At 41.3% G+C, this 23516-nt stretch overlaps 2 protein-coding genes across 2 annotated transcripts; both read left to right on the top strand.

The window, feature by feature from the left end:
* Positions 1–524: 524 nt before the first annotated feature.
* On the top strand, positions 525–11994 carry LOC118336586 (fibulin-1-like). The gene is made up of 17 exons (XM_035673264.1): positions 525–720; positions 994–1102; positions 1819–1954; positions 2131–2290; positions 3559–3627; positions 3804–3893; positions 4488–4625; positions 4836–4973; positions 5075–5218; positions 5309–5431; positions 5622–5747; positions 5872–5991; positions 6075–6206; positions 6328–6451; positions 9486–9622; positions 10364–10504; positions 10659–11994. Exons 1-17 carry the CDS (start codon positions 666–668, stop codon positions 10796–10798), a joined length of 2082 nt encoding a protein of 693 aa, XP_035529157.1. The 5' UTR covers positions 525–665; the 3' UTR covers positions 10799–11994.
* Positions 11995–12525: 531 nt separating this feature from the next.
* atxn10 (ataxin 10) lies at positions 12526–22854 on the top strand. Its single transcript, XM_035680894.1, is given in 13 exon segments — positions 12526–12550; positions 13634–13705; positions 13708–13858; positions 14399–14590; positions 14899–14984; positions 15085–15185; positions 15473–15639; positions 15794–15874; positions 16156–16312; positions 16558–16675; positions 16878–17062; positions 19135–19198; positions 20763–22854. Coding segments are annotated over 13 exon segments (1584 nt in total). The 3' UTR covers positions 20948–22854.
* The last annotated feature ends 662 nt before the right edge of the window (positions 22855–23516 follow it).

Below are 23516 nucleotides of genomic sequence, written 5' to 3'. Positions count from 1 at the left end.
CTAGAGGAGTGGTTCCCAACCTGTGGTTTCAACCCCCACTAGGGGTCGCAAGAGTAATTTGAGGGGTCATGAGGCGATTAACAGTAAAGGAAAACCGAAAAGTTACACAAGGTTGTGCTTATTTGTCATAACTCTCACTAATTGTTGCCTTTTCTTTATAAATTACTTTACAACAGCAGTTTTAAGAATTAATTAAAATAACGAAAACAATATTAAAATAAAATAAAGTCACAAAATGAATTTTCTACCAGGCCAGAATTACTTTCTTTTCTTCTTCTTTTTGCCTGCATTTACGGCTTTCATACTTTATTTTTTCAACGCCTCTTCTTAGAATGTATCAGTTATTTATCTTTAACATCTACTCTTTACTCAGTTAGTGTACATAAATTAAAAAATATTATCGGCCGTGTCTTAATTATTCAGTAGCCAGGACAGTGAGGGGCGGCTCCCTCCACCCCACGCACCCCACGCATCGCCGGCCCCGCCCCCAAAAGCTCACCATGCGAGATTTGTGTCACCTCCGCTGCCGCTCAGATGATCTCCTTCTTGACGCACACACACACACACACCGTCCACTGCTGCAGTTCAGCCGCCGATCAACCAGCACTTTAATATAAACGTGCATTTTAGACAGTCGAAGGTCGAAACCCTTGAAACCGAGTCCGATGGCACAGTGGACAATACTTTTGTTTTCTTTGTACGGAGTTCTGCATGGACAAGGTAAGAACACAGCTGAAGTTTGGCACTGGGATGCAGGATTTGAATGTGTTAGTGGTTTGAATAACTTTTTATACACGTAGCTATGTATCTTTGGTGATATTATAACTTTTTATTATCTACCTACTGCCCATAAAGTGTCAGTCAATGTGAGAATGTGAGCCCATTTTAATTCAATGTGAGTCAGTCACTGGCACTCAAGGGCAGCTTTGCTATTTTTTTCCATCTCCTGTGCCGTCTTTTTCTAATCCTGTTGCCATCATCCCAACACGGCAGACATTCAGCCTCTCTCTGTACAACAGTGCTGTCAGGATGGGAGGGATCGGGCCCTTAGAGCACAAGACTGCACAATCCTCCCCCTCATCTCCTCTTCCCACACCTGCAGGTAAGCAACACCTGGTTTCTCAAACCAGCTTGGTGCTCTTGAGGGTCTCAAAATGGGGCCCAGGGACCAAGGAAGGCTCAGAGCAAGGGAGTTCATAGAGGGGTATGAGTGACGTTTGTTGTATTTATCAACAGTGCGACACTCCCCATCAGTTCACACAATATTATGTATGAAATAGTTTTGTAGCTTATATCTAAGTGTGGAATTTTGCACTGGGAAGTGTGTGTGTCCTGTAGGCCAGCGTTTGCGATGGTATTTTTAAAAGCAGGAAATGCCCTCGGGGTTGCAAGCCCCAAATCATCTCTACAACCCTCAACCATCCGTCCCGCTACAGGGGAGGATTGCCACATAGTAACTACACAGTAAGTGCAGGCGTTAAGTGGCCCCCTGGAGCACTTTTAACACTAAAAGGCCCTGTTTGACTGTTAGAACATGGAGGTGGTGATTGATGAAATAGAGGAACACCTGGTCAACACATGGAGGTCAGTGGGAGGAACATTTGCCAAGGAAAGAAGAGAAAGAATGGGGGGTAGGTTACCTCTTGCAAGTAAATATGCAACGTACTACAAACTAAATCCACTTATCAATTGTATGTAATGTAAATAGTAAGTATTTCTTCACTTCGCTTCTTATCCAACTCTTTCCTCACAGAGCAAAGAGTACAGTTTCGCTTCTGGATGAGGTTTCATGCCAAATCTTCTGCTGTTTATTTACAGGATTGCCCAGGAGCAGTGCTGTGCAGCAGCAGTAAGAGACCGACTCTGTGACAATGGCATCAAGATGGCCCGTGGGCAAGGGGCCTGTGAAAGGCCCTTCTTCCAAGGAGACCCCTGGGAAACCAAAATCTCTAAGGTTGTCCTCCTTCCTAATGTCAATATTTTCAACCTTTGCGCGTCTCCCAGTTCTCACACACAGAGATAATGCACTTCAAATCAGTACACATCACATTTGAGATAAGATTTCTTCTCCTTTTTCACTTCTTTTCAACTGCCTTTCCTTCTGTTTCACCTTCTCTGCCTCCTGTTTAGACGTGTTGTGACTGCTGCGTGCTCGGTCTGATGACAGCGCTCCAGGATCCGAGCTGCGAGCTCCAGGATTTGTTTCTGGGGAGACGGTGCACACACACAGTTAAAACCTGCTGTGACAAAAACACAACGGAGGAAATCAAACCAAATGATGTGAATGAAGGTAAAAAAAAGAACTTAACAATCTTGTGCTTTCAGTATTGTGTGTCTTGATTAGCTCCACTCTGTCTTATCATGAAAGAATGGCGACTGGCTGTCTGCGACGCTCAAAACAATCAATGTCCTCAGCCATTTGCACACGTTAGGTGCCAAATGACTTACATGACAATATGACGTGCTGCCACTTTCTAATAAGGCCTTTATAAGTCATAACTATTGGCTTTATTGGTGGTTATTTAAGTTTCTTATGCTTTCAGTTATATGCCAACTTTTGGGTTGTTCCTTTTTAAAACTCCCATTGCCTTGACCTTGAATTTCTAAAAAAGGGCTGCAGATGATATGGACCAAAATGTCTTATTAAATAACTTGTTGTGTTTTGTTACCTTAGAATGAGTCGTTTTTTATCAACAGAGGGAGTGGGTCCTCTTCTACGGAGTCCGCCATGTTGAACCGCCATGTTTCTACAATACGGGCAAACCAAACATTGACTCTAGATAGGGACTTTCACAAGGGTTTTGCGCCACAAGATCTTTTTCTGGCAACTGAGCAAGCCGATTCCACAGCCGAACGAATTCACATCTCTGACAAGACATGACTCCCATCCCATGTCACCTTCAGTAGCCCTCTTAGCAGTATATTTGTGTACCACTAGAAAGCATATCATGGCTCGACTCTGGATAGCATTACTATCAGCTACAAGTTACAAGCTCTTATAAAAACTACCTTATTAAAAAGTGGGGCCTATGATTTTATTAGCACTGGGAGCAAAACCTTAACACTCACCGAGGTTTGTATGGGCTAAAAGACTTTTCAAAGAAATGAGTGCGTCACAACAAAACAGGCAGGGTTACTAGGAGCAGAGAGAGCAGCCTTGCTTCATTGAAGGCCTAGATAAATGCCCTTCGGGTGGCAGCTGTGGAGCAGATTGCTGCCAGAGAGACAGACAGAGAGACTAGGTCACAGGGGTATTCACTAGACTAATCTGTAGACACCTTGCCAAATGGTAACCGAGGGCCAACTGGTGTTGTGGCCCTTTTTTAGCTTTTGTCGCCCAGCTGGCTTCAGGTGAAAAACATGAACGCGGGGAAGGGCAGAGCTGCAAAAACACTTGAATGTGAAGAAAAGGAAATCAGTGTTTTGCAGATAAAGACCAAGGCCCTAGGAGTGATCAGCATACCCATGAAAAAGCCACATATTTGTGGAGTTGCATTGTGTGACAAGGTGCAGAATATTCGCTCATATTTGGTTTTAATGGGACTTTTGCTTCCATAGAACCGGTGACAGAAAAGCCAGAGGTCAACGTTACCGCCCAGCCTATAGAGGGATCAGACACCTGTACAGGTTTTGGCACCTTCATTTCTTGATGTCATCTCCTTTGTTATAATAAGAGCTGTAAGAGGCTTAAGCACAAACGTCTTGGTGGTTTCCATCAGCCAGTGACATGATTCCTGTGATCTAGGACACACACTGTACACTGTGACATCTGCTTCTTCATGTGTCTCTCTGCTTGTTTTCAGGCTCCAATTGCTCCCAGTTGTGTGTAGGTAATGGTACATGTGCATGCCACGATGGGTATCGACTGCATAAGGATGGAGTGAATTGTGAGGGTAAGTAATGTAAATGAAAGCACGACTTCACTACAGATCTTTAATGTAAACAACTACTTCCCAGTGCCTGCATGGCAATGTCCGTGTGACGGGTTGTTGTTGGGTCCATGTCTTCAGTCCAGACTGAAATATCTCCACAGCTATTGGATGGATTGCCATGAAATGTAGTACAGACTCACTTCCTCTTCAGGATAAATTGTAATCACTTGCTGATCCAACTTAATTGTTCCCATCCAGTGCCACCAAGAGGTCACAATTGAATGTGTCCAATACTTTGGTTAATGACCAAATGCCGGCAAAACTAATGCTAACTAATCAGCCTCTATACGTTGTGTTTAGTGCTAATTAGCTAATGTTAGCATGCTAACATGCTAAAATAAGATGGTGAACTTGATAAACACTACACCATTGTCATTGTGAGCATGCTAGGGCGCTTACATTTAGCTCAAAGCACTGCTGTATCTCAGTCTCACAGAGGTAGCATGGCTGTGGAGTTGCTCATTTACCACAAAGACAAAATGTAACTGCACATTTGTGCTTTATTATAAGAATATTCTACTTTTCTTATTTTTGAGTGGATGCCTCTCTCCTCAGATATTAATGAGTGTCTGACCGGCAGTCACAACTGCATCCTTGGCCAAGCTTGCATTAACACAGAGGGCTCCTTCCGCTGTCAGAGGGAAACCGGCTGCGGCACTGGGTATGAACTCAAAGACGACAACAGTTGCCAAGGTAAGTCAGGAGAACTGTAGAAATGATCTAAATCACAATGATGGTGACTGTAATTGCCATGAGAGTACCAAAAATCCTTCATGCAAAGTGGTAAAATGGCCTAGAGATGACTTTACTTTTTATTTTACAGTATTTTATGCATTTGTTGAAACGGGATTTATGCATAGTATATTAATGCTTTGATTATTTTTTACTCCTTGCCTGGTCCAGACATAGATGAGTGTACTTTGGGGACCCATAACTGTGGACCAGACTTTTTGTGCACCAACACCGCAGGCTCATTCCGCTGTCACCCAAAGGAGAGGTGTGCAGACGGTTTCACTCAAGACGCCATCGGCAGCTGTATCGGTGAGTTTCTGTCCAACTCAAATAAAAACATTCCACAGGTAAAATGTGAGCTGTCTTGCTTAATGTCTTTATATATACTGTCAATGGTCTTTTCTCATTAGATATAAATGAGTGTGTGGTCAATACCAGTCCATGCCTGCCTGGCCAGACTTGTGTGAACACATTGGGCTCCTACACTTGCCGCAGGAACACAGTCACCTGTGGACGAGGCTATCACCTCACTGAGGACGGCGCGCATTGTGAAGGTACATACAATGAACCCATTTTCTATTTGTATCTCACCTTATTGTCCCTTTTTCATACTGCAGATGTAAATTCCCCCCCTCGTGTTACAGATGTAGATGAGTGTCGTACAGGCAATGTGTGTGGAGGCCATGGTTGCATCAACCTGGTGGGCTCATACCGCTGTGAATGCAGAATTGGCTTCATCTTCAACAGTATCACCAAACTGTGTGAAGGTACAGCTGAAATGAATCACTATTTTATTGTTTCTATTAGAACATGTTGTACACATCAGTCATAAAATGATGTATTTTTTTTAATACAGCAACCAATGATATGTTTTCATGATTGTCTGACTAGGACAGTGTTGGCATCTCTGGTAAATTCTGACTCTGACATTCATAGTGTGCCCCCTGTGTTCTTTAGATATCAATGAGTGCAGGCATTATCCCGGACGCCTCTGCGCCCACAAGTGTGACAACACAGTGGGGTCCTACCAGTGCAGCTGCACCACTGGCTTCAAGCTTTCCCACGATGGCAGAAACTGTGAAGGTAAAATCACTCTTCATTTCATTAATGCAAGACTTATGTTAGGGCTGTATTATACACAATAAATCTTAAAAACAATCTCTGAATGAGCGTAATGAAACATGTATATGTGCCTGTATGCTGGCAGATGTCAATGAGTGTGAAGCCAATCCCTGCAGCCAGGAGTGTGCCAATGTCTACGGCTCCTACCAGTGCTACTGTCGCCGTGGTTACCAGCTGAGCGACATGGATGGGATAACGTGTGAAGGTACCGTCAGACTCTATCTCACGATATTACTCGCCATACACGTGCGACAGATATCGCTCACATTTGCTCTCTGCTGCTGTCAGATATCGACGAGTGCGCTCTTCCCACTGGAGGACACGTGTGCTCTTACAGCTGCTCCAACGTTCCCGGAAGTTTCTACTGTACCTGCCCACACACAGGCTACACCCTCGCCCAAAATGGACGCACGTGCCAAGGTGAGGGGACAAACCTTTGGTCCTGTGTTGGTGCTTATCTACCTTTCCCCATACTTGTAGGAAACTGGGTTGTAAATTACTATTAAATGTCTCACCTTTCCACACCCCCATGTGTTTTCAGACATTGATGAATGTGCAGCGGGGATACATACCTGTTCCGTCACCGAAAGCTGCTTCAACGTCCAGGGGGGATTTCGCTGTTTGTCCTTCGCCTGTCCTCCAAACTTCCAGCAGGCAGCACAGGGGTGAGGTTGCATGGTTATAATGAGCTGTTGAAATGGAAGGGTTGATTGTCTGCAGCTGAGCTTTAGGACTCTTACTCAACTGTAGTTTAGTATTAAGACTTCCCGTGATGTGGATTTGTTTGGGTTTGGCCACAGTTTACACTCACAAACTCCTCCGGCTTCCTCCTATTACTCCCCCTCTCTGTCCTTTCCCTCTTTTTCTACCCATCTACGCAGCCGTTTCTGCCCTCCAATCCAATGAGCATTTCATTTTTTCCCTTTCAGTCGTTGCGAGCGCGTAACTTGCGAGTTCACGCGGGATCCTGCGTCGTGTTTCTTGCTCCCGCTGAGAATCTCCTTCTACAACATCAGCTTCCCCATCAACACTCCCGTCCCCGCTGATGTTTTCCGGATGGGACCATCTAATTCCGTGCCGGGAGACAAAATGCTGCTCAACATAGTCTCCGGAGACGACGAGGGATACTTTATCGTGCAGCAGCAGGTTCAAGGTGGAGAGATTTCATTGCTCCGCGCCTTATCCCAACCCCAAGACTTCTTTCTGACTGTGGAGATGAGGCTGATTCGTTACGGGAAGGCACATCTGTACATGGCCAAGATCGCTGTGTTTGTTACACACGAGCAGGCCATCCGACCGTCAAGAACATTTCCATATTAGAAGATTGGAAATTTAAAGTAATAGCTTGGAGTGTTGAGTCCATCCCTATTTTGTACTCGCCACATGAAAAACACCATTGCAACACATAATGGTGGTTTTCATCGTCCTCCATGCTTTTCTTTGTACTGAAGCACAGCTCCAGCTTTCCATTTCCATTTCCATCTACCCACTAAAGCAGTTAATAAAGGCCAAATCTGTAATTCACCCAGAACTACAATGATGCTACAGCAGTCTGTCATGGTGAATTTGAGTGGTTTAAAAAAAATCTATTTATTTTTATAACTAAATAAAGTGCCGTCTTTTCTTATCAGCATCCATCCTTTTATATATTCCAGTTCAATTTATCAGTAATAGATAATAATGATACATTACATAATAGATAATAGATTGTTTTTGATTGCTTTTGTGTTAGCTCTGGTCAGACTGCGTAATACTTTTTTTATTTTACAATAAATGGGGATTGTGAGGTTGTCCCTGATTACTATTGAGCTCTAGATGGAAAGCCAGAACTGAATGTTTCATATGAAGAAACAAATGGAATGTAGATGAGAAAATTAAAACTACTCTCGTATTTGTTGGCAAAAAATGAAGCTACAGCCAGTTAGCTTAGTTTAGCTTAGCGCAAAGAATGGAAACGGCTAGCCTGGCTCTGTCTGGCGGATGCTATGCTAAGTTAAGCTAAGTGGCTATATGGCTGTTGAAGCTTCATATTTAACGTACAGACAGAGTGGTATTGATTCCTCTCATCTAACTCTCAGCAAGAAAGTGTATTTAGCAAACAAAAACAATACAAACTCTTTATCCAAATGCAGCAGAATTATACATTTTACAGTAAATGATGGTTATTAAAGGAAAACAAATCTAAATTGCATATGTATCTGTAATGTGGTCTTGAGGACGCATTTCTTTAAAATAATCCTTGTTTTTCAGTTGTTTTAACATCTCTCAATGCCTTTTATGTTATTTATTTTAACATAAGAAGTAGCAGTAGATATTAAGAATATTAGGACATTGTACCACTAGATGGGGCTCATTAGCTGTTGAGGATCTCTGCAACACTATGGCAGGATTATTCATGTGCATTAATTTGCACTGATGGCAGCTCACTCTACCTCATGTGTGCGCGGCAGCTTCCCTTTATGTGTACTCTCTATGCGTTTGGAATTAAAGAGTGACAGATAAAAATGTCTTTTCAATCTCTAATATCTGAGCACAAACACACACCGGCAATGGTTTCTGCCACTACTCTCGCGCTTCCTCCTCTGTGGTCATTTCTGATGCTGAAACCAATTTTTCCTATGATCTGTTCCAAGCGGCCTCACCATAGGATCAAACAGGCCTCGCCTTAGCGGATAGCAAGAAAAATAAGCGTGGCATTTATTTATGGGCACCTGGGGCTCAGCCAGCATGGGGGCTCAATTAGTGGTGGAGCGGCATTACAGCTCATATGATGGATGGTGCTTTTAGTGTTGGTATTGGGTGGTTATCAGTTAATTTGCTGTAAATGATACCAAAAGGCTTGTAGCTGTTTTGGTCAGCTGGATAAAGAAAGCCAGACAAATTTTCCACTGTTCCACTTTCATCCCGGTGGTTTTTGGGGTTTAATGCATATAGAGTTGATTGAAAACGCAAAAAAATGAAATATATGAGGTAATTATTCTCTTAAATCTTTGGATTATATAACCACCTACTTTCCAAAATGCTATGTTAATTTTTAATTATGTAAAAATAGTGAAACACTGTATGATAATAATGTTTTTTGGACACATTTACGTTTGATTATGTGAAAATTGTGATCTTTTTCCTCAGTCTACCATGTGACTATGATGTCATTGGATCACATGAAATGACATTCATTCTTACATACCCCCGTGTGGTTTTTCTACCATCCTGTTTTTCCTTGGTGGCATTTCACTAGTGTGGATTACCACACAATCATCTCTGTGGCTTTGGCCCCGTGCTCAGCGAACAACTTGGACTCACCTGCTTGCTGCTAATTACATGGCTCCGCTCCCTTCGCAGTTTTTGAGGTTATATTTGAAAGCGCTACTGTCTTCACGTTGGTGAACCCCACAAACATGATTTTAGGTTGTGGAATCGGGGTTTGGCTTCCTTTTAAGGCACCCGTTCCTTGGTTAACCATGGAGGTCTATGGGGCTATTCAGGTGTTGCCAGGTTCTTCTTGCTCAACTCAACTGTGGAGTTTTGGTCAAAGCTTTTTCTTATGAATACTGGTGTATACTGTTTAGGTTAAAATTGTGGGAAATTCACACTTCTCCTTCAGAATGTGTGTTCCTCTTTCCTTGGCTAAATCTCCCCTTTTCTCCTTTCTTTCCTTCTCTCCTCTTGCCTCCTTTCCATTGTCCTTTTCAAATCCAGACGAGATGCTTCTGTCAACGTACGTTGTATTAAGGCCTGCCAACCTAATGACAGTGGCTGCAATCTCGACCCCGTCCATCTCATCACCCACACCGCCCTCCCCCTGCCAACCTTCAGAGACATCAGTGAACCAGAGGGTAAGACAAGGTTGAAGCAAGTTTTTAGATTAGTTTGTGTTTGTATTGTAGTCCCCAACAGGGAAAGAGGCTTTTTATTGGTTATAATGCTTCAATCAATTATTTAACATTCTAGGTGTTGAGTCTTGACCCCTATGACGTTAAAAAGCTTAGTGACATAATTTAACTTAATTAAAAGTGACCTGAAACAAATATTTGTTGTTGCACCTAATTGATTTTCCTGTTTCATTGTTTATGCTGTGACACCACAAACCTCACAGACTCCACTGGTTGGTTGGATTACTGTTATGTAATGAGCTATAATATTTGAAAATGTATTTTCTATCAATAGTTTTCCAGGCGAACCTAAACTCCACATATACAGAAAATCCCTCATAAATCATGAATGCAGTTATTTACATAAAATATGCAATGCGAATTAGAATGTGCACTACATCCATAGTTGAAGATATGATTCATGATTTTGAGGCTGTTAAATACAAGTAGGACAGAGACACCGTTTTTGGGGTTAAAAGGGTTAACTCAGTAGCTTGTAATAGCAAATTCTCAAATTATTTGCAGCCTCGTTGAAATAAAACTTTCCGCCCAGCAACCTGCCACAGCGCATAAGATTCAATTACTTATTTCAACCCACAGAACAATTGTTTAATCGATCATAAATATCTGATTTGAAGGACCAAATGCACTTTGTGGCTTCTTTCTACCAGACTAATAGAAACTTTAAACCAACTCTTCCAACAGATCTAGTTTTCCTGCGGACAGTTGCGGCAGCTAACCCTGTTCCTGTACCCGGTGCGACTGATGTTTTCTTTGACATCCTGGATGCAGATGACCAGTTCTCTTTTGATGTGCAGAAGCGCTCCCACCAGGGCATGATTATGGGTAAGAGGAGAGAGTAAAACTTGAAACCAGGCTGTCAGTTCTCTTACCAAATTCCTAAATCCTTTATTGAATAGTACATACACATATTACATTTACTTATATCTCTCCCAAAACTGAATTTCAGTCACTAATCCCAGTCTGTGTCATCCCTCAGGTGTTGTTCGGCAGGTGAAACCTATCATTGGCCCCAAGGACCTTGTGTTGGAGGTCGCTATGAACTATGTCAAATCAGGGGTTATTTCCCATCGCAACATTGTCATCGTCCATTTCTTCGTCTCTGAGTTCTGGTTCTGAGCTGTGCAAAAAGTGGATAGTAATTCTGCATTAGAAATACAACACGTATCTGAGCAAATATTATTTAAACATAGTTTTTAATATCTGGTGCCACACTTCTTGCTGAACATCTGAAAACACCTAAATTGGGAATGCTGTTGCGTGCAAGATAAATCATTGGATTTGGTTCATATGCAAACGTTTTATATGTACTGAAAACAGTTACAGACGCAGTTTGCAACCCATCCAGTGCATTGGTTTACAACAGGTCTTTGTTATTTCAACTTAATATAGCCCCACAGAAATGCTAACCATGCTAGCATCTCTGTGAAGCAGTAGGCTTTTAAATGCTAATGTCAGCATGCTAACATGCTTGCAGTGACAATGCTAACATGCTACTGTTTAGGTGGTGTAATACCTTGTTAACCATCTCGGTTTAGTCCGTTAGCATGCTAACTTTTGCTAATTAGCACTAAACACAACGTACAGCTGAGGCTGATGGGAATGTTTATACATACTTGGTCATGAACCAAAGTGTTTGTCAGACTGAAAATTAGACCTGATGGCACTAGATGAAAGTATAAGGGATCAACAAAGTTATTAAAATTCATCCTGAGGGGGACATGTGTACCAGATTTCATGGCAAGCCAGCCAATAGTTGTTGAGACCACAGATGGCAACCTCATGGTGGCCTTAGAGAAGTTATAGGGGATCTACAAAGTCGTTAGTTATGTATCATGTGTGAACCATGACTGTCTGTACAACATTCCTGCCAATCTATCTGATAAATGTTGAGATATTTCAGTCTGGACCGATCTGACCGACCAACCTCCTTTGATAGATCCATAGATCAATAAAGCACCACCGTTAGCATGGTCAAAAGTTATTTTTAACACAACAAAAAGAAAAGACTAATTCCTCACTTGATACCTCTACGCCAGATGTGTTGAAAGTTACATGCCTTCTACAAGAGTGAAATGAAATAATATAATACATTAACAGGGTGCTGTCATCTCCTTAACCACTGTCTACTGTGTTTAATTTGAATTCAGACTTTGTTGTCATGAGTGACACCATGATAGATTGTTGGTTGATATTTTTGCTCCATTTCATCTGTTTTGACAGACCAGATGTGCTTCATCTATTGGGTTGCTTTCAACATTGATTGTGTTTTGTATCATCAGACTGTACGACCATCTGTGAATAATAAAGACTCTATGTGGTTAATTGTGTTCATGTTTTTTACTGAAAATCCTCAACCACTGCAGACTAAACCAGCCATCTTCTAGTTACCATAACTGAGGTTTCCAGAATAACTAAAGTCCTGTTTTTTCTGTAACACGACTCTTCAGATTCCCCGTCGTAACTTACCACTTCCAGTTTATGAGGATATTTCCAGTTATTCCACTCAAAGAATGAATAATGGGACTCCTATACTGGAAATATTTGGATCTTTGAATACCTCATCTTAAAGCTGGCAAATTGCTTGACTTGGATACTCCTCACCATCCATAATCAACTCTCCTCCACATTGATCTGCCTTTCACCACTGCTGGGCTGTGCCTGGCCAATGAAAACACAGGGGACAACCATACAGAGCCAAATACTGTAATCTAAAATTTGCCACTCTACATGGAAATGCCAAAGGCTTGCCATGTGGCTTTAATGTTGCAGCTGCAACAATTGTCCCACAACTTGTCTGGGCTCAATGAATTGATCTTCAGACCTTTAAACATTGCTTGAGGGGAATGGTGCAGCTGCAGTTCAGAGCCTGTACAGAACTTCTATCTCAGTAATATTGCGGGTATGTCTAAGTATAGGTATACAGTGGGCCTACATTTTCTGTAATGTGAGCTGTCAGCTTCAAACACCTCATCTTAGACTTATGGTGGATATAGGGCTGACTATGAGCAAAAAGAAATTAAGTAGATTTATGAAGCACTGTAAAACATGCCTTTTACAAAGCTTTTCACAAGACTATAAAGATAATAGACCAAGATGACTCTTAACAGAGCATGAAGTAAATTACATAGAAAATGATGAACAACAGGAGAAGAGCTACCTTAGCAACTCTCCCATTTAAAACTCCTTATAAATGATGCCTTATGAGAAAGTACAACTGTTTTATATTTCAACCGACTGCAAAACAAATGTCCTTTTGTGGACGATAAAGTTGGAGCAGAAGTTCTCAGTAACACCAGAAGGAAATATGGTATATCTAAATTAGTTTATTGGTAATACTATGTCATGAAATAATGGCACTAAACTACTAACTTAAGTAAAAGTAGCAATGCCACAGTGTAGAAATACTAAAAATCCTGCATTCAAAGTTAGAAAAGTAAAAATACAAAGGTATTAGTATTAAAATATAAGTACTAAAAGTATACTCATTGTGCAGACTGGCCCATTTCAGAATATAATGTCATTAGATCATAATTACTGATGCAGTCATGTGTACATCACTTTAATGTTGCAGCTGATAAAGGTGGGGCTAATAAAAAAAATAATAATAATAAAAATCATTTATATACTGCTGGGTAGCTTATGAATGAACCCCAAGGATAAATAAAGTCTTATGTTATCCTAGCATATCATTTATTTGTTGATAATATTTTGTGTTTGTATGTAGTAGTAGTAAAAAGTAAAGTATTTGCCTCTGAATTGTAGTGGAGTAGAAGTATAAAGCAGCCCAAAATGAGAAAAAGAAAAGTACCTCAAAGCTGTACTCATGTAAAGTGCTTCAGTAAATATACTTAGTTACTAATAACCCCAACCCTGACTAAGAAATACTAACATTTTCTGAGCTCTCTCTCTCTCCTGACTGAGCACAGTGACCCTACAGTGTGAAAACAGCAGCACATGCTGTGACTCCGCCTTCATCCCGGATTGAACCAATAACGTATCGGGAAGTTATCCGGAAGTCCCGCCCATCCGCATGAATCAGGCGAACATGGCAGCTTCCACCAGCGGCTCTTTGGATATCTCAGCGTCTGTCGCTGGCATTCTGAATGAGAAACCCTGCACTGGACACTTGCAGGCTTTAAAAACAATTACGACTGCCTTACGGGACAAGGAGTACAGGTGCGGACGAAGTAACTGACACAGTTGTTAAATGGAAAATGAGGGCGTTAGCTTATCGGATAGCTAGCCTGAATACACCAGTGAGTTACGTACTGTCAAATATAATAATGCTAACGTAACGTAACGGTACGGGCCCTTTACTGCCGCTGGTGTTGAGGCCCGTTGTCCCTTTTGTGTTAGTAAACTGCTCGGTGGAAGCTCATTCAGCCACCTGACCGCAGTGCATGTTAGTTCAGATACAGTATGTCCACTTTAGTTCAAATGTTGTTATAAAGAACAAAGACGACTGTCCAAGCTGTCTGTGGATTCAGACGTTTTGAGTTGTCATGTCAGCGAAAGCATTGGGTGTAACTGAGAACATTAATGATGCCACTGCCTGTAATCATTATAAGCAAAAAAAATGATAACGCTGTTAGTTTGACTTGTGATTGACAAATGAAAGAGTCTTCTGTGAAAGTGACTATTAAAGTATTCCACTCCTCCTCTGCACTAAAGTAACAGTGCTGACTTCCTTTGTTGTTGTTGTTGTTGTTGTCCCAGAGATGCTGTGGAGGAAGAGGCGTTCTCCAGTCTCCTAAAAGTCTTGTCCCGACTGTGTGATGAGCTGCAGGCTGCCAGCAGTGAGGATCCAGACCTGCAGTCTGTCACCCTGCAGCTGCAGCTGACGGCCGAGTGCTTCAGGGCTCAGAGGAACGCCTGTGTCCAGAGCACTCGCAACCAGACTCTGCTCAGGTAATTCCTTATGCAATGCAGTATTAATGAGACAGAAGATACCAGGTCTAATTAGTGGCTGGGAGAATATGAGAGAGATATAGGAACAGCACAAACTGCTTTAGAAAATGACCATAAGGGTGAATCAACATCTTTTTGATAATTGACAATTCAGTTTGGTATATCGCAAAGTTGTAGGCGTTACAGCGATATTGTATTAGTTTGCAATGCACATGTATGTGTTTATGTTTCTTCTTTGACGAAATAAATAAGCAAGGAAGCAACTAAATGTACAGCAAGTACATAATAAAATCATCCTTTTTCTCTAGGGAGCTCGGTTTCACTGATGTGTCCCTTAAACTGCTAAGCCTCCTTCAGACCACAACTTTGGAGAGCAGAGATGACATATTTGAACGTAAGTCTAAGCTTAGGTAATTGTTCCTTAATGAAATGATTCGATTTTTTTAGGTGACCTTTTTGATGCTCCTCTTTGTTTGTTTTTTTTCGTAATCCAGCTCTTCGTTGTGGGATCCAGTTCCTTGGTAACTTAGCAGTTGGAAACCAACTGTGTAAAGACGACATTTGGCAGCTGAGCTTCCCTAATATCCTGCTGTAAGTTTTGTGTGGCACATTTGCAATGTTAAATAAAACCATAATAATTCATACTATGAACTATATTGTATACTACTCTGTGTTTTTAATCTGGCTCTAGACTTGAGGCGTGTCGTCTACATCTCTCTATTTGTTCCACACTAAAAACAGTGTTGATATGAGACCGTGTTAAGCCCTTTGCTTTTTACACCAACACACATTCTGCATCAGTATTTTCTTTGTGAAAGCTCGATCACAGACCTTTGTAGCCGAGCCATTTGTCTCACACTGAGTTCCACCCAAAAAGGCGAGCTGCTCAGTGTTTGAAATGATAGAAGGCCGGTAAAACTAATGCGGTCTATGGTACTCCACACATGTCTGGATGAAGCTAAGGTGGAAGAACTGTCTGAGCCGCAGAACATCCAGCTGGCTCTCAGGGTGATGGAGCTCTGTAGGACCCAACCTGACCTGGACTGGACGTAAGTGTGTGTGTGTCTGTGTTAGTGTGTAAAGCACTTGTTAGTTGATATGTCTAAAGAGTATACGGTGTGTGTGTGTATGATGTCAAGGAATTACTTATTATTTTCTGCGACTTGTTGATAACATTTTTATTTGGTATTCGTTGTTTTACAGGGTTCTCATTGCTACCCAGCATTTCCTCAAGTCTTCCGCTCTGGTGGAGAGCATGTACTCTGGGATGTCTCACCATGAAAAGTACTTTACTTTAAATGTAGTGACAGACAGTGAATGCCACTATAGACTTTTAGATCTTCCTACATTACACAGAAACTGATTTTACAGTAAACACAGCCCATTAAACCTCTAATAAAATACTTTTCTGATACTGTGAAATAGCAAGGTGATGTACCCAGAAAAGCTAATGCTACATATTAAGTAGTACTACCCTACACATAGAAAATGCTAATAACTCATAATATCTCATACTAAAAGGTGCTGTAGATGTGTCATATGTATCTGTGTGTGTGTGTTTTCAGAGTTACTCTATTAGAGCTGCTCTTTGCTCAGCTAAGAGAGGAGGACTCAGAGGAGTGTGGCGTCCCTCCCAGTGTGGCTCGCTTCCTGGCTAGTTCCTTCCAGAAAGGTTGTGGAGCTGTGCTGACACTCGCCACTGGCTCCGCTTCCAGTGATGAGGTACAGATAGTAAACCTGAGTAATGTATCTTGCGCAGGCCTCAAAAACACAGATGTTTAGCAGGCCTTTGGAACTGGTGTTGTTGTTGTGTTATTTGCCTCATGAAGTGAGTAATCTGTATGTAACATTGGCTTTTTCCAGTTTTAGTTTTCCATTTTCTAACAGACATGTCCCCTCCCTAGCATTATCTCACACAGCATCCTTTCTCCATGTGACTGACACCTGTTTGTTGTAATCCCCTGTAGGTCCTGCAGGAGGCACTGACAGTGATTAGTTTGCTGGACGTGCTGTGTGAGATGACCTCAGATCTCAGGCAGTTCATGTTCCTACAGGACCATCCTGACCTTCTCATGACCACTGTTGGTAAATGAAAACACACACTCGCACATTGGGTCCAATTTGGCCGTCTTATGGTAAACATGTCATCTGGGCAAAAGAGACACTCCTTGGAATGGTGAAAGATCCAGATCCAGATAAAAGTAAAGTGCTTAAACAACACAAGTAAATGTATCTACTTTTTCTCTCTCTTTCTTCATCTCCCTCCTCTTTGTGCTTCTCTCTGCAGAGCTCCTGCAGCAGGTACATGCTATAGGGAAGGCCAGTAAGAATATTTTCAGTGCTGCACAAAACTTCTCTTCCTTCAGTGGAGATGGAGACTTTTCGTCCCATTCCCCTGTCATCAGCTTCAAGGCCCACCTCATCAGGCTGATAGGCAACCTGTGTCACAGCAATACCAACAACCAAAACAAGGTTTGGAATGGATGGATGGATTAAAAAAAACAGAAACAGGCTGCTTTCACACTTTAGTTTGGTTAAATTGGGCTGGACCAAGGGAAGAACTTAGATACATTGTTTTCTTTTAGTTCTGGTCCAGTCACACCGACTTATTACAAATAAATCAAAGAGGTGTAAGCATGAAGTCATTTAGTCCACAACAGACTGAATGCTTTCACACTAACTCTAAAAAATCAAGCCAAATGGGCAAACTCTCCAGAGTTTGTTTAAACCAGACCAAACAGGTTAAGTGTGAAAGCACCCTAACAAAGTAATGAATATTTAAAGTAATTAATGAACAACATCTTAACAGCCTGCTGATGGGTAGAAAAGAGTGAATGAATATGTGTGAATTAATATGCTTAATTAAAAAAAAAAAAGTAGACCAATTTAAGGTCTGGGAAAAATAAGGGATTTAGAAAAGGAAAATGCATAGAATACCTCAAACGGTTAGTATTGTTATTCATATGATTTTCTTCACTTATTGTCTTTTTCTAATCCACTGACATCTCTCCTCTAATGAGATCTGGGCCTTTAGTGAGCACCGTTTGATCAGTCTAACACAATGGGGTCATGGGTCAAGAAGAGGTCTGAGAGCCCCTCCTGGTATTGCTTTGACAGATCACTACACTAAATTAGCATGTTTAAAGGACAGGTTGTGGTAATGGGCTGTTGAATCAAACCTCATGATCTCCTGAGGACTGTAAATGAGTGTTATGTCTAATGGAGCGTGAGGCTGTGTGTTCCTACAACTGCAAGCTTATGAGTCCTGTCAACACAACAGCTCGGTTTTGCACTGAAATGGGAAACATTCCCTCCCTCGCTTTAGTGATTTGGATCAGTTTCCCTCCATTGCCCTCTGTCAGCATCTCATGATTAACATAAAGCACAGATAGATAATAAAGGGGATAGGGAGGAGTTGGCCTCTATCTATGGCACATTATAGACTCAGTCCTACTTAATAGAAACAGATTTGTGGAATGCTTGTGGGATGGCCACCCTCAGTTGGCCTCTCTATAATATTTATGGATGCTGATCTGTGGTCTGTCAGTGGTCAAAAATCACCCCATATCTGTTTTCACTAAGATCTCTTCCAGTAAACCAAATGTCATTCTGTTCACCTTTGGGAGAGATTGTAATTTCAGATGTGCATGCAAAGCGCTGAACTGCGTGCACCGGGCTGAAGTCAGGGTCCAGTCGCTTGTTATTCATCTCTTTATGGGTTTGGACATAATCTAAGCAACTTCAGACAATCATTTTGAGAGTGGAAAATGCAGACCTGCGTGCTTGTACTCGTCAGCGACTTTGTTTCTTTGACAGTGTAAATGACATTTCCATTTTCTGAAACTCAGCACTTTGTCTTGCTCTGGAGCTCCTACCAGTATGCTTGGAGGGTAACCACAGCGGCAAGAGGAAGGCAACAGCAAGCAAAGACAATAATTTAGCCTATAGAATCAGACACATGATACAGAGCAGATCACCCTGTTGTGTGTCTCGAACTAAGCCACAACCACACTGCTGCTTTTGAATGGATGTAAGGGACACTTAGGTTGAATACACTTCAAATGTGTACTTTGTACTTTCCCTTTAAAACATGATTACTAGCTAGACTGTACTGCTTTACCCAATCTTGTGATTCACTGTCACTGTCTGTGCTAGTGATATATTTGCAGCATGAGCATGGACATCAGAATTGTGTGGCAAAAAGCAAAAGAAATTGGTGCATTTGATACTACTTTTGCTTTGAAAATGCTATGAGAAGCTGTCAAAACTTTTTCATAGATTTAATTTCTGGTTTTCTATTCTCCCCAGGATGTTTTGCTCAGACAATCAGTACAGAATACCCTGATACAGGGTGTATTATAATCACAAAGCAAAGAGCATCGACAAATACTTTGACTAAACACTGCGAAATTAGCTTTTATTGAGCTAAGACATTTTTTTAACTATTGGAACATTTTTAGCCATGCCAAACATGGAAAATGAAAAACGACATCCTCACCAATCCATTTAGTCTTTTTTACATCTTACTGAACTTGTTTCCTCAGGTGAGAGAACTGGAAGGCATCCCCCTCATCTTGGACAACTGCAACATAGACAGCAACAACCCTTGTATCCTTTGTTAACACAAGTTGATGGTGTAGAAATACAAACACATCTGTGTTTATGTACATATATTTCAAGTTTACCTAAATCATTTTTCATATGTCTGCCCAGAAGTTATTTTAAGCATTGTGTATCTTATCCTGGCATTTTTAGAATTGCATTTGGCATGTTTGCACAGGAAAGCTGGTGGGTTTGCAACCAAAAACAAGTGTTGCATCAAGCTTTGATTGCTGCAGTGTGTGTGCAGGCTGGCCGGCCAAACTTGTCACATAGTGTTCATCACTCTCATTACATCTTTGCTTACTGCTGGTCAGGAGTGTTAACTGATTTGTTGCATTCATTATTGAAGTCTTTGGGGCTTGTAAATGCTTCTTATTGTTTTGATCAGCATCCATTTCAAGTCTGTCACTGTATCAGAGAATTAAGTCAGTTTTATGGTAATTATTCAGGCCACAGTGGTGCTTTTGTATTAGATTACATTTTGATATGAGTTAATGTTTTGTCAGTCCCCTATTTACATAAATGAGGGGGGCCGAATATTATAAACACCTCCTGATATGATGCAATCTAATACAACAACAAAACATTACCATGCAACAATTCACACTAGGTAAGATTCACAAAGATAAGATTTATTTCAGGACTTTTGTATTGGTTGTCTAATACAGTGATGACTCTACAGTGTGCGTGCAAGGTTTTTAGTGCCCTTTTTCCCAACAGTTGGACAGGCTTTGAGAAGAAGCCAATTTCTGTTTATTTGGAGTACTCTGCCGGTCACTGAGCCCCAATGACCCCCCTTGAGTCGTTCACATCTCCATCGCCCGCTGTGCACCCTGCTACCAGTTGGTATTAGCTGGCTTAAGTGAGGGCATCGTGCCAAACTGTCCGTTAACCAGGTCAATAGTTGGAGCCTTTGTCCCCATGGCACTCTCCCATACATGCTTACACACACACACACAGAGCTCACTCTGTCCACCGTTTTCATGTAGGTGTCAGCAATTGTTTGAGAAAAACATTGTTAATAAAAAAAATGTTTATGGATTTATGTGGGAAACTTGAGAGGGGTGAGCTGAGAATGTTTTGTATCACAAAACATAACCTGTCTGCAAAACTCATTTGTTTCCTTGGTTGTCTGTGTACTCAGCGACCTAAGGCAAATACCAGGCACACACGAGTTTGACATCCTGGGCTGGACATTGAAAATGTTTAACTAACTGTTAACCCTTCTACCAACTCTAGCCTTTCATCTATCTACGATGTTGATTTTGTAAACGTATCTTGTGCTACAACTGCTTGCCCATACTCATATCTAGCATTAAATATTATTTGTTAAGGTGTTACAAAAGGGCTGCAAAGTGGTAGGGTTGTTTAATCTGTTGTTGAATCATGTTGAGACATGAAAAAATATTTGACACACAAGTTCATGCTTGTTTTTTAAGGTTATGAACTTTAGCTATTAGTAATTAGCTATTTTAGTATGTTTTAAAATAACATAACTTGTTTATCACATTATGTTTCATTCTCTACGAGTGAAATTCTGGTGTTGCTGTCCTTAACCGGATGACTCTAGTTATCAGCCAGTGGGCCATCTTTGCCATCAGGAACCTCCTAGAACACAACCCGCAGAACCAGGAGTTGGTCGCCAACCTGGAACGCCGTGGCACCGCTGACTACTCGGCGCTCAGGGAGTTGGGTTTCCTGGTGGAGGAGCGAGATGGAAGCTTGCTGCTCAAACCTGTGAGGAAAGACTCTTGAAAACCTTAAGAGGAGCAGCCAGGAGAGAGGAGGCCACCGCAAGCAGGTTTTCATGTGAAATATTTATTTAGAAAGGAAAAAAGTACATGTGCACACGTATACGCTTGTGTGAACATGTACTCCTGTTGTGCAACAAGCCTCATTAATGTTACCTAATACTTAAGCTTCATCTGCGGGTGAATGACCTGTCCACTAACAACACATACGTTTGGTTTTTTTTGGCCTGTCCAGAATAATTGACAGCCAAACCGCTGATAGATTAAGTAGAAAAGCGCTTTTCAATTAGATATTTCTATCCAAGAAGTACGTATAACTTACTTTTCTACCTCAGTAATGCTTGCACTCGTGCCCAGATGGGATTTAAGGTATTCTCAATACACAAAAGGCCCACAGGGGTCCCCCTGGTATATAAGCAGGAGCTCTTGTTTTGTCTTGACCAGAGTCTGGGAAATGAAGAGTTTGGGAGAAGCGAGCGCATGCTGGTACCTTTTTGGCAAGGCTGATTCTTTGTGGTTTAATCCAAAGACAAAGAACACCACAGTGTCTGGGCTTTTCACTTTTCACAGACACTGATGTTACCAGCAGGGGTTGGGGTTTAATCCCAGGCCCATAGTGACTTCTGCAGTAACCGCGAAACAGAGAATGGCCAAAACATGATGTAATCAACCCCCCCACCACCTTACCTACTTAAATGGTGGTGTATTTGCCAGAGGGACAAAGACTTTTGTGTTCCCTCATTCAAACGCTTAAAATAACTGCTTACCTAAAGAGGCATAATATTATTAATATAGTCTAAGGACATTTCAGTGCAAAATGCAATACTAAAACAAATAACTTAAGCTATGCATGTTTTGTAATTTAAAAACAATGCTCAGTATACAGTATGAGCTTGTTACTGTATCTCTTCTGGCTTTTGCAATGCTTCTTGTATTACAGTTATAACTAATGAGATTTATACTCAGCATAGTCTCCATGCTCCATCATTTTATTCCCTTTCTATCATCTTGCATAATACTATTGATAAATAAGGCATGAGGGCTAAGCATGCATCATAGATCATTAACATCAACAAAACTCACAACATTTAGTTCATGTTTTACACCTTAGACCGCCTCTCTTCGCTCTCAGTAAGCTGTATTTGAGTTTTACCAGACTGCATAGACTTTCTTAGAGATTTAGTAAATACTGTGCTTTCTGTTTACCTGTAGCTTTGTGTTTTGCGTGTGTGAGATAGTGAGTCTGGATCAACAGATGATAGATGAGATGATACAGAATGTTTACACATCAACTAAGTAAGTGAGTGAGTGAGTGAATCAGACCAGAAGCATTAGTTTGCAGAATGACATCCCTCCCTGCTCCTCCCGTTGCTGGATAAGCTGAACGGTCCTGACACCTCAACAATGCAGCGCTTTACAGGCCTGCCCACACCCTGCTCCACCCTGTTTGCTCTGCTTCAGATTTTTAATGACAAAATGTATTGAAACAATCGGCTGGACTCTCCCCTCAATCCAACGGCATAGTAAAGGGAGCTTATGCTGTTCCGGTCCCCAGGATTTCAGACAGCTAACAAAACAGCTGTTACTTGCGCTCGACTGGCTGGCTGCAATGCTTTTCAGCCCCACAGGAAAGAGGCTGTGCGAGTCAGCCGGGCTGAATGAGGTGGCATGGCCACGGCCGACTGTTCACCTCCTAACACATTAGTACCACATCAGTCGAGGCCAGGAGTTCTTGTGTTTCCCATATCAGCGTTTTACACCACAGGCCTCTACTATATTGTATTTGTGCCTTCTGGTTTGATATTGGCCTTCAGCAAAAACCACGTTGTCAGGGTGTAAAGTATATGCTTCATGTTTGGGTCAAACAATATGTTTCTATAATGTCTAATAAAGTATTGTGTGTGACAAACAGCTTTTTGTAATGATTTTAATGAGGCCAATAAAGGCCATATGTGAAATAAAAATCAAGAGGCATTAAAAAAGGATGCTCAAATTTTATTGGTAAAAAAGGAAAAATACAATTGTCCATGTTTGTAAGTGATGCAGACTTTGATTTTGCCACAGAACAAATAAAGAAACTTTAAATTAGCTGTATTTGAAGTTGGAAATATGCTTTCAGGAAGCAATGAGTGGTTCCTAGTTACTGTAAGGGCTATGAAGACAACTGGAAACACATAAATCTCTTCAGTCGAAAGCTGCACCACCAGTTGGTTGCTTCCAATGTATTATCCATGCATTTACTCAAATACTAAACAGTGGTTTTCACAAAATTTCCTTGACTTTCCAACACTTGGTGAACTCAGCTTTTATGAGCTACGATGAATTGTGAAGGATCGTATCGAGATGGACAATCTGGGCTACTTTGGTGAAACATGTGGAGTATTTACAATTTAGGAACTTTGATCCAAAGACATAAATTCCAAATAATTTATAGCTCTTAAATCTGAAAACAATGACATTAGAAAACACTTGTAAATAGTGACTTTCTTTTCCATCTATAAATGACATAAAGTGCCACGCTCCTCATATAAAAATATACTCTTCAAATTGTTTTGTAAGTTATATAAAGCCTA

Source organism: Morone saxatilis, unplaced genomic scaffold, assembly GCF_004916995.1.
Source record: "Morone saxatilis isolate NCDOM2014 unplaced genomic scaffold, NCSU_SB_2.0 Contig10, whole genome shotgun sequence".
Taxonomy (NCBI): Eukaryota; Metazoa; Chordata; class Actinopteri; family Moronidae; genus Morone; species Morone saxatilis.
Note: the sequence above shows the minus strand (reverse complement) of the source record. Positions and strands in the feature narration are given on the sequence as shown.

Excerpts from the sequence above, each read along its gene's own strand:
- LOC118336586 (XM_035673264.1), top strand. The coding sequence starts at position 666 with ATGGCACAGTGGACAATACTTTTGTTTTCTTTGTACGGAGTTCTGCAT. Across the intron at positions 721-993 it reads CGGAGTTCTGCATGGACAAG|ACATTCAGCCTCTCTCTGTA; the intron begins GTAAGAACACAG and ends CCAACACGGCAG. Across the intron at positions 2,291-3,558 it reads ACCAAATGATGTGAATGAAG|AACCGGTGACAGAAAAGCCA; the intron begins GTAAAAAAAAGA and ends TTGCTTCCATAG.